This window comes from Myotis davidii, unplaced genomic scaffold, assembly GCF_000327345.1.
Source record: "Myotis davidii unplaced genomic scaffold, ASM32734v1 scaffold79, whole genome shotgun sequence".
Classification (NCBI taxonomy): domain Eukaryota; kingdom Metazoa; phylum Chordata; class Mammalia; order Chiroptera; family Vespertilionidae; genus Myotis; species Myotis davidii.
In genome coordinates this window covers 5,034,804-5,046,089 of record NW_006294339.1, presented here as the reverse complement: position 1 = coordinate 5,046,089, position 11,286 = coordinate 5,034,804, and the positions used below count along the sequence as shown (strand labels likewise).

Here is an 11,286-nt window from a genome sequence, read left to right as displayed (position 1 = left end):
GGGGGGGGGGGGGAGGTGAGAAGGACGGAAGCTCAAGGCTGGCTGTAGAAATGAATGATGGTGTGCACACTAAATTCACCAAATTCAAATATGAAAGACAAAGCATTGTGCATTTTTCTTTAATATTTGTTAGAATTTTAATACATATTAGTATTTTATATAGTTAGTATAAATCAGTATAAAATTTTTAAAAATTATCTATATATATAGATAGGTCAACCGGTCACTATGACATGCACTGGCAACGAGGGGGCAGACTCTCAACACAGGCAATGCCCCCTGTTGGTCAGTCACTGCGCTCACAAAGCCAACCTCCCAGAGTCAGCCAACCTCCTGTGGTCCCTCACCCTGGCCGGCCCAAATTGGCTGGATTGCCATCACCAGCCAGGCCAAGGAACCCCACCTGTGCACGAATTTGTGCACCTGGCCTCTAGTTATAAATAAGCAAGAAGCAAGATTTTAAAAATCAGTAGTAATCCACCACTTGAAAGAACCCTTGTTAAGATTGTATTGGATACAGTTCCAGATTTTTCATACACACACACACACACACACACACAGAAATGCATACTTTTATTTTTAAAAACAGGAGTATATTAAATATACTATTTTATCGTATGCTTTTGATTCATTCAACAAGATATTATGATTATACTTCCACCACAAAAAGTAAATTATGTCCCCAAGATGACTTTCAGTGACTGTGTATTATTTCATCGTATAGAGAAATGCAATTTCTTCAACCAGTCAGTTAATGTTCAGCATTTCTAATTTTTCACTGGTCTAATAGCACTTCAGGGAATATCTTGCATCCAAATCTTTGCCCACATCTTACATTATTTACAGATAATTGAATTTCTACAAGAAGATTCATAGGGTCAAAGTTTATGCATGTTTTCAAGGCTTTGAAACACACAGCCGGTCTGCCCTCCAGAAAAGTTGCACTAAATCACACTTCAACAAATAACAAAAAATCACCATAATAGCCAACACTTACATAACTCTTACTATGAGCTTTGCACCCTTCCAGGCCATTTACATATACTCACTCATTAATCCTCCTAGCAGGACTACAGAGAGGCACTACTATTATCCCCATTGTACACAGAAAACCAGGAGCCCAAGGAAATACCTGTTTCCCCACACTTTTGTCAACACTGAGTGGGAACCTTTATTTTCTCTTTTTTGCGGGGGGGGAGAGGATGGCATTTCATTAATATCTGATATAGTTTATATGAATCAATGTAATATTTTCAACAACCTTTTAGGTTCTATATCATTCTTTATATTATAAAAGTAGAGAAAATAAGGTACAAAAAGTTAGAGTGATGTACCCAATGTTACACATCTGATAAAGGAAAGAGCTTAGATTTGAAGTGTGTTCTCTCTGGTTCCAGAGTCCATATTCTTTCTTCTGTTATCACACTGCCTCCTCAGCTAGAGGCTAGGGTATTTGGAAATTTAGTCTAGTTCTTGAGTAAAACTTCTGGAAGATCTTAGGATGGGAACTCTGGGAAGAATTCACTCTGACATTCTCCATATAGCATATGATGATGGGGTGTCTGGGGCTGGTACAGAGATTGCCTCCCAGCCTCATTGGTGCTGTGTTGCAGCAAACACATCCAAAAATATGTTAGAAGAGAGAAAGGCCTTTATAATGAGCTTTTGTCTTGTGAGGTTTTAACTACTGTAATTGCCTATAATGTGAAGGAGTGTATTTTTCTATATGTCTGTTTTTATTGTGTCTATCTGCATACTTGTTTTTTTATTTTGTTTTGTTTTGTTTTTAACTCACTGGAATCCTGGTGGGTATTTTTCCTGTGAATAGTTTTGCCTACTCATACGCGCACGCACACACACACACACACACACACACACTAATAATATGAAGGCTAAATGGAGTAGAATTTATTCTTTACAAAAAGCTAGTGGCAAAGTCTGAGCTGATGACTTTCTAATCCATACTGTATTTAATTGGCTGTATTGAACCATGATACAAATTAAGTCTTCTCTGTAATTTATTCTGTCAGATGGTAACCCTCCAAACAATTTGATACTTCATTTAAACATTGGTAAATGGCTCATGGAAATGCTAATGAAAAAAAAAAAGATTTAGTGATGATCAGATACGAAACCCTCTGTTCACAAAATGAATCCTGTGTGAAATGTCTTGAATTAATCTGATTCAATCATTCATTGAACATTTATTGAGCAACTACCTTGTGCAATGTATGTCTTCAGATGCTTGGTTCTTCCTTCTTTTAAAAAAATTATCAAATATTATCGAGCATTTATAGTTCAAAAGGAGCAGTATTAGGAGCTAGGATAGATTGAGGAGGACCAGAAATCAATCTTTCTTTTTAGGAGCTCACATCCCCATAGTGGAGAGAAAGTATGTTTTTAGGACCTAGAGGTTTTGCATGCTTAGTTCTTTCTGTCTAGGATGCTCTTTCCCCTAATTTTCTGGGGCTCCCCTTTTATCCTTTGATGCTGGGTTGAAGGTCAGCTCCTTTGTCAAAACTTCTCTGGCGCCATTCTTCATTCCTACTGTGACCCCAATAACATCCTACTCACACATTTACTACAAAGCTTGTCTTGCTGTAGTGTCTTTGCTTCTCTGTATTATGCGATTATTAGGAAGGGACTCCATTTTAATCATCTGGATAGATGTAGCACTTAGTATGAGACCTGGAACATAACAGCTTCTCAAGAAATACATATGGTGTGAAATACTGGATGAATGGATAAATGTGAAACAAAATTAAGAACTATGAAGCATCCCAGATAGAAGAACAAATGCAATGCAATGAGATCTAGGGACAGGTATTACGACTAAGGGGAATGGGACAGTCAGGGATGAGCAGGATGTGGGAGCCAGGCCTCGAAGCACAGATGTGATGTAGTTACGTGGAGCCGATGAAGTGTGAGTCAGGGCTGAAGAGTGAGATCAGCGTGACCAATGGCACAGTGTGACCAATGGCACAGGGAAAGTACAGACCCTGAAGTGGGAGAGATGAGTTATTTAGATTATCTGCAGCCAAGGTTACCCTGAAGTTCACTCACAAAAGGAAGATCAGACTGGATTGAGGAGTTTGATCTCTGAATTGCCCTTGGAATTGTTCAGTAACAATTTTCATCCACAAAGTAATGCAGAGGGTTCTGAGCAGGAAGAGCAAGTAAAGCTGTGGCAGAGAGATGAGGTGTTCTTGAAGACTCTTTTTGTTAAGAATTTTTATTGATTTTTGAGAGAGAGAGAGGAAGGGAGAGGGAGGGGGAAAGAGCAAAATTGACATGAGAGCGAAACATCAATTGAGTGCTCCTGCACTCCCCCTAGCAAGGATAAAGCCTGCAACCCAGGCCTGTACCCTGACTGGGAATCGAACCAGCAGCCTTTTGGTTCATGGGGCAATACCCAACCAACTTAGCCACACCAGCCAGGGTGAAGCCTCTATTTTTAAAACCTGAAATTGGCTTTGATTTTTGGCAGTGCTTTAATATATAGACTAAGTTTTTCCAAAACAAAAATTGTGTTTTCAAAAGAGATGTGGAAGAAGGATGACCAGAATCCTCCCCATTCCCCTCAATCTGGGAATTTCAGATGCTTCCAGAACAGCCCATGAGGTCCCAGGAACTTGCCAGAGAAACCTGGGATGAAGCAATGCTTCTCTCCCTCACCTCATCTTCCCATGGAGGGCCGGGCTTCCGAGAGTGACTTCCAGATCATGCTGGCTTGTCCTTTTTCTTTAAGATGCTTATAGCTGGCCTTTACTCAGACCTGATTTATGACCTTCTCTGATCTCAGATTCCTGCGGAAATCCAGAACAGCCTCAGCTGTACTTCCCTATCCAGCAATCAATCCCGTTTTCATTCCAGTTTGTCAGGGGTCATGGTTTTGTGAGAGAGATACATCAACTGGTTGCCTCTCACATGCACCTCAATCGGGGCCAGGGACCAAGCCTGCAGCCGAGGCGTGTGCCCTTGACTTGACTAGGGAGCCAGGAGTCTAAGAAAAGGAGGCCTTGATTCTATGTCATCTTGTTTCCTTTTCTCCATTCTTTGTCATCCTGAGTAGGGAGAATAGGACCTGGGTTTAGTACTGGGCCTGCCAGAATTCTCTCAGTTCTTTTATGAATAAACTCAGAGTTGAAGTAGATGATGTTTAAGGCTCCAACTGTCTTTGATTGTGCTGATAAAATCTCCTGGAAGACCCGAAGCAATTTTGAGGCTCAATGAACAAGTATTTGCAAGATCCTCTGAGTTGCCAAAATGAATGAGATAATACGACTGTGGGATTAGCAGGATTCTAATGTATTTGTATTTCCAAGTGTCTATATTATATCTGCACGGTTAAGGTTGTAGAAAGTGGAGACACATCCCCTCACGGACTCTTAGTTTCCAAATGAATGAGCCACTTTCTGAGCATTCCTTTTTAACATGCCATAAAATTAACTGTGGAAAAAGACAATGTTACAAATATCTTCAAGCAATTTATGCACACACGCAGCTACACTTTGCAAGGCAATATTAGGTATCATTAGGCATTAAAAATGTTTTGATTTTAAAACACTTAATGAGGATTCTCAGTTAAATTACATCATCTCTGTCTGCTGCCTTGCATCGTAGGTGATATGTTACTATTGCACAATCATCGCCAAATCTAATTCCACCAGGAAGACTTCTAATCGCGGTTTAATTTTAGAGCAATATTCCACTTGGCAATCAATAAGCTGCTGTCGTCAAACTTTGATTTACTAGGAGACGTGGATAACATCCTCCACATTATGCAGAGAGAGGACTACTTTCAGGAAAGGGAGAGGAGAAAGTCTTTGTCTGCCACTTCCCCTGCTGCCTACCATTGGCACTCGCAAAAGCCTATAAATCAATACCCCCACGTAGTGTGAATATAAGTCTCATCAATTTTACATCATTAACACCATGAAAAAGCTACCGCTTTTTGAGCAGTTTTCTTCTGCTGGCGAAATATGTGCTCTTAATAAAACAAAGATGAATGGATTCTGATTATTCTCCTAACACACACTTCTTTCTTCACCAACCTTGTTTGTGTTGAAATCCACTGGAATTATACAGTGATGTCCACTATAGCAGCTAGGGATACTGGGCGCTGACAACACCCTCCAGGCATGAAGTCCAGTGGGCAGTGGGCAACCTGGACATGGTATGATGCTGAAGGGAGCCTCGCAAGGGGAGTACAGAGGTTACTGAATGGTCAGAATCGAGAAGGGTAAGGTGTGGCAGCAGATTCTTCAGGGATGATCACAGGAGCCTGGAAAGATGGCACCAGCCTGGGAAGAGATGTTTTGGAAGACCCGGGCCAGTGGTCCAGAACTAAGGTGATGACCGGCATGAGAAGCAGATGTCCACTGTCCTCAGAGTCTGGTTGTGTGCTGTGAGGTTCTGATGGCTCACGGATCCAGGGAAATAGAACAAGACCTTAGAGAACATCTAGTCCAGTGGTTCCCGATGTTTTCATGACATAGTTCCTATTGTGTGCCATGTCTTCCTCCATGGGCTCAGTAAGGAGGAAGATTTGTGCCCCCCCCCCAAAAAAAAAGAATGCAGTGATAGTCATTCACTTTCCTATTTGAATTATTTGAGCCCATAATGAATTTCCAATGAGAATCTTCCCCAAGATTAGCTAAGGAGTACAGCTGCCTGGTACAATCCCAAATAAACTTGGCATTTTCATTTGCATGCACAATGAAATGTGTAGTCTTACTAGGAATAATTATTCATTTCTGTTTAGCTTTTTTAGATGTTTAAAATTGCTTGGGAGTTCTTTTTATTACCTTTAATGACCCAGTAGGTCCAGGGCTTTGGATTAGGAGTCACTGATCTGATACAAACATCTCATTTGATAGAGGAATGCGCTGAGGCCCATATAGTGAGTGCCTTATGTCCACACAGTGGCTAGAATTCAAGCTTCTTAATAGCCAGCATGATGAAAAGGCCCTTCAAGTTATAAAGATCTTAAGCAGGTGCATACATATTCCTGTACACAGAGTACTGTTTAATGAGCATTTTTTTAGGTAGACTTAATAGGCAAATGGTTGTAAAGATCACTATCATCAACAGGATGGTGAACATTGTTTGCTGAAGCTTAGACAATCAAGGCAGGGAGGTCAGTTTCAAAAGATTTTCAAATTACTGACCAGCTATCCCAGTTTACCTTATTCAACAACTCGGGCCAGGAACAGTGCACGGTTCTGGGGTGACAGAGATGAGGAAGACAGACCTGGTGGGGAAGACAGGCAAGGGACCAGGCAAATATGTCAGAGAAGAAGGTCTTGGGAAGCAGGACCTCGGGAAGCTGTTGTGAAGAGTCCATCAGGCGTTTCACCATCACTGGGACTGACATTCCATGGAAACACAGAAGGGAGGAGTTACTCCTGCAGGGAGAGGGAGGGTGAGCCTCGCTCAGGGGAGGTGTCACGAGGTGGTGCTATTTCAAATGGCCTTTGAAAGAGGAAAAGATTCGAACCAGTGGATAAAAAGAACAGGCAGACAGAGAGAGAGGGGGACCAATTCGTGAACAGCCTGAGATATGGGGGACCCCACATCTAGCCTAGATGGTGACTTTGGACAAGTTAGAGAAAGGGGTTTGTTTCTCAAGACACTCAGTCACCATCTGTGAGAACATCGTAGCCATGCAAAGGCACGGTTCTATGATTGTGAATGGCGCCCCTGTGGCCGTGCAGGGTAGGTCTTCCGCCTGGTATGTGAGTGTGTTACATATCCAGCCAGAACTCGAGCTGGGCTGTGTCAGGAAGAAGGATGTAGCAGAAACCTCCGCCACTGAGTGGAGCTGACTGGCTCGGCAGGCTGAAGGAAGCCGGCACACAGACGCTCAGCCGGCGTATGAGCAGCCCTGTTTACCTCTCCGGTCACAGCACTAAGACCTTGGAGGGGAGACTCCCTCTCTCACGGGCAGGCACAGCTCTCTTTCCTTCCATCTGGACCAAACAGCTTTTCCCAAGCCCTGCGGGCCTGTTCACACGTAGCTGAAATGCATCTCTCATTGATGAACAGCTCGAAGGGAAAGTCCCCTCAAAGATGCTCTTCCTTTTGTCTCTCGCAGGCCCTTCAGCATCACCATGCTGTTCACGAAATTTCCTACATTGCAAAGGACATCACAGACCACCGGGCCTTTGGCTACGTGTGTGGGAAGGAAGGGAACCACAGATTTGTGGCCATAAAAACAGCCCAAGCGGTGAGTACCCCATCCAGAGAGGGCACCTTCCCTGTGTCTTGAGGGGACAGTGGCACTGCTGCTCTCTGGAAGCCCACTGTGATGTTTGCCTCAGCGATGCCGGTACTCAGGCTCCCATCGAGAGAAGATACACAGTCTGGAAGCGGGAAAGCACGCTCACGCCCATCCGGTTTTGTTGTTGTTTTTACTAATGGGTATTTCGTAAGGACTCACTATTTTCCTTTCTGATTAAGCAGGCTTGGAGGCACAGTATACAAATAAGTTTCCTTGTGTTCATAGCCTCATTTAAAAAGAAAATAAGAGAAAACAAATAGCCACTTTGCATAAGGCCTACCCTAATTTTATCGTATCCGAAATTACTAATAAATAAAAGCATTGCCTTTTACGCCAGTGATTATTATGAATTTACAAATATAATTAGTTGGAGAAATGAACTTTAGCCTAGATGCAATTTGCTAAACCAATACAAACAAGGTAGAGTTAATTAAAGATGGAATGCTTTCAGTTTAATGGGAAAAGGAAGAGCTGTGGGTTGTAGCCAGCGCACACAAAAGTGGGTCTTCGCAGCTCAGGCGCATCCCCTTATGAATAATGTGTTTTACCACCTTCCACTCCAGGCTGAACCTGTTATTCTGGACTTGAGAGATCTCTTTCAACTTATTTATGAATTGAAGCAAAGAGAAGAGTTGGAGAAAAAGGCACAAAAGGATAAGCAGTGTGAACAAGCTGTGTATCAGGTATAGCTGTGAGTTTATCCCGATACCAGGGAAGATTGGGGCTTAAAATAAATAGATGTGAAAACTGACAGTCAGGGCTTCTCTTCCTGCTTCCAAATAGCAATACAGATGAAAGGTTCTCGTGTAAATTACTAGCTCAGAAGCGAGCCGTGAGAAATGATCCCTTATTCTCTGAAATTCTAGACATGTAAGAGAAAGGGAAATCTTGAATCCAGAGGAAGATCAGGGGAGGATAAAGAAAGAAACACAATTGCTCTTGCTGTTGTTACAGTGGGTGGGGGTGGCTGCAAGAGTTTTGTTGTTTTTTGCTGTGTGTTTTCTACCTGATGGCCCCCCAGCCTATCCTACACAGAACTGGCTTCTTTACTGTCCTGTAACTTCTGAATCCAGTCTCACATCTCTCCTTATGTCCTCTGCTCTCACCTTCCCTGCCCTCGCTCTGCCGTAGACAATTCTGGAAGAGGATGTTGAAGATCCTGTGTACCAGGTAATTTCTGAAACCAAACGGGTTTTTAGGGTCCGGAATGGCTAGGCTTGTGGTATAGACACTGCGTCTGAGACCTGAAGCATTGGCTGCCTGCGGAGCCTAGACAGGGACAAGGTGGTTTCTGAGGGTGAGGGCTGTCAGCCCCCACAGGAGCCAGTTTCCATGAAAAGGAGCCAAAGTGTGACCAACATCAGTGACATGGGGTGTGGTGATGTGCTTTCCCATCTTGCCTTGCCCCCTCCACAAGCTGTAAATGTCTGATCCTGGAGCTGAACATCTTCATGAGTCTCTTGAATATTCTGAGTTCATGAGAGAGACTGAATAATGAGGTGGTTTCTCTGAGTCAAGAACTGGAGATAGGGACTGACGTTATGATGACATTTGAATACAAACCCAAAGGCTGGCTTTGTAAGCTTCAGAAAGGCTGTGGGAAGTCTCTCCCAGCTTGATCAGCCAGGCTGCCCCTCTGATGAGCTGGCTGGTGCCCAGGGGCTGTTGTGAGGAGGGAATGGGAGAACCTAGCGACGTCGCAGCCCACAGCTTTCTCTGCATGCTCTTCAGGGTTGCAGCCCAGGTGTGTGTAGAGACATGACTTCTCTTAGGCTCAGGTATGTGCTCTGCTCAAACAGGTCCAGGGAAAAGGGAAGAGGTGGCCTCCGCCCCTCACCCCAAATGCTTATTCCCAAAGAGAGAAAGAAGCCCAAAAGATGTACTTGCTGGACATAAAAGAAAACCTGAAACTTGTATTCTAACTGGGACGCATGTGGGTTCTAGATAAGTGTGTGTCACACATGCATAGGTGTGAATGCGTATTTTCACACAGAAAGCTGCTATGCCGAAAGTAAGATAATATGGATTTTTAAAGGCAGCATAATATGGATAACTTGTAGTGGAAGAAGTATCTAGCACATAAGACTAACAGAAGCCAAATGCACTTAATGACGGCCCTTGCTTTACAGTTAATGCTGAGGCGAGGATTTGTTTATAATGCGTGCTCCGCCCTTTGCTAACTGGCTCCAGAGAATGAAGAATGTTAGCCTTTAGAATGGGCCTGTCCTTTAGAGTCCCAAACACGCACATGGGCAATCTGATATCTAATGCTTAAAACTGAGAATGAAATCCGGGTGGTATTTATGGGATGAGGGAATTTGGGGCTTATGAGCACTTCAGAGTTGACTTAGGAACCTGAGCCTTGAGCAAAGGGGGGCGACTGCTGTGACCCAAAGTTTACAAAGTTGGGACCCAGGCATTCCCAGGAGATGTCATTCTCACTCAGCATGCCACGCAGGCAGGCAGTACTGAGACAAATGCCATTGAGTGAGGAAGCTGTGACTCCAGAAGAGCTGCTGGGCCCTGTGCAATCATCACGAAGTACTGACTGCCAGCCATTTGCAGATTTCTTTAGAAAAGGCAGAAATGTGCGAGGCCCACCGGTACTTCAGTAGTTCAGTGGTCTCACTAAGATGTGTTCTCTTGTGCCCGTTTCTTTAATGCTCACTGTGATTTGTATCTTAAATTCCAAATGCCTTTTTTTCCCCTCTTTCTTTTTCCTCTGACCTTTCCTCTCTGGCCGCTGCATGATAGTACATTGTGTTTGAGGCTGGACACGAGCCAATCCGTGACCCCGATACGGAAGAAAACATTTATCAGGTATAAAATCGCTTCTCTCTCAGCGTTGCGCCATCACCAGTAGATGTTCTGCAGGGTCTGAAGGACCAGGGCTCTCTCCGCACACACTCCACACACTCATTCCAGGCTGGTTAAGATACCTCTGCTTTTAGCTTCTCTCTAACTTACCAGCAGTTTTCATACCTGATCATGGAATGGTTAATGACCAGTTGGGTACAGTATTTTAACTTCTAATGGATCTTAACTATTTTCAGTTGACTCCAACATCAGCTATTCCATTTTTCTAAATTAAATGTCTGCTTATGTGAAAAACCACAAACACACTTTTAATCCATTTCATTCTCACAAGTATTCGATGAAGTAGGCATTTGAATTCCACTTTTACAAGGGGAAGCTGAGACTCGGAGAAGTTGAGTAGCTTTCTCAGGGTTGTACAGTTATTTAGGCCTGAGATCAAACCCAGGCAAAGGCTAAGCTCGTGCTCTTCCCCATGCATTTCCATCAAAGAGTTTGAGTAATTGCAGCCTAGCAACACATCAAACAAATATGACAACCTCCAGTTTTCACTAATTAGAATTTCAGTCCTCATTTGAATATAAACATTAGAGACGTAGGAACAATTTTAATGTATTTCATAAGTGATTTTAATTTTCTTAATTTACTTAGTTGTGTGGTCTGTTATTCTGCCTTGGGCGCACATTACTTGTGTAATAAAAACGAAACAGATTTTCAGTTTGCATCAAATGCATGGAGTTCTAAATGACCAAAGTGTAATGTTGGCTCCATCGAGTGCTCAGTTTTAACCAGCCCTGTGGAATAATTATCTAAGCACTGTTGAACCTTGAACCAATGAGTTTAAACTACCGTATTTGCCGGCGTATAAGACGATTTTTTGGCCCTGAAAAATATGCCTCCAAGTGGGGGGTCGTCTTATACGCCGGGTACACTTCAGATAGACTGCCCATAGTGCTTGCCCCGTGCCATAGTGGCCTCCCGATGCCCGCCCACTTCATTCCATATACCGTTCAGGCATCAGCAGCGCTGCTGGGTGTATGCTCGGCTGTTATGCGATTTTGCTATTATGCGATTTTACCACACTCGCAAAATCGCACACAGCCGACCATACACCCAGTATGATAGCGCAAAATCGCGAATCGCGATAACATACTGGGTGTATGGTCGGCTGTGTGCGGTTTTGCGCGTGT

General features: G+C 43.3%; 1 protein-coding gene across 3 annotated transcripts in view; it reads left to right on the top strand.

The window, feature by feature from the left end:
* DAB1 (Dab, reelin signal transducer, homolog 1 (Drosophila)) overlaps positions 1-11,286 on the top strand; it is a 1,114,753-nt gene that overhangs the window by 1,045,239 nt on the left and 58,228 nt on the right. For all 3 annotated transcript variants that reach the window (XM_015566970.1, XM_006768369.2, XM_015566969.1), the window contains 4 exons: positions 7,097-7,228; positions 7,846-7,965; positions 8,414-8,452; positions 10,037-10,102. In XM_015566970.1, coding sequence (XP_015422456.1) covers positions 7,097-7,228; positions 7,846-7,965; positions 8,414-8,452; positions 10,037-10,102 — 357 coding nt within the window. The remainder of the gene's footprint in view (positions 1-7,096; positions 7,229-7,845; positions 7,966-8,413; positions 8,453-10,036; positions 10,103-11,286) is intronic.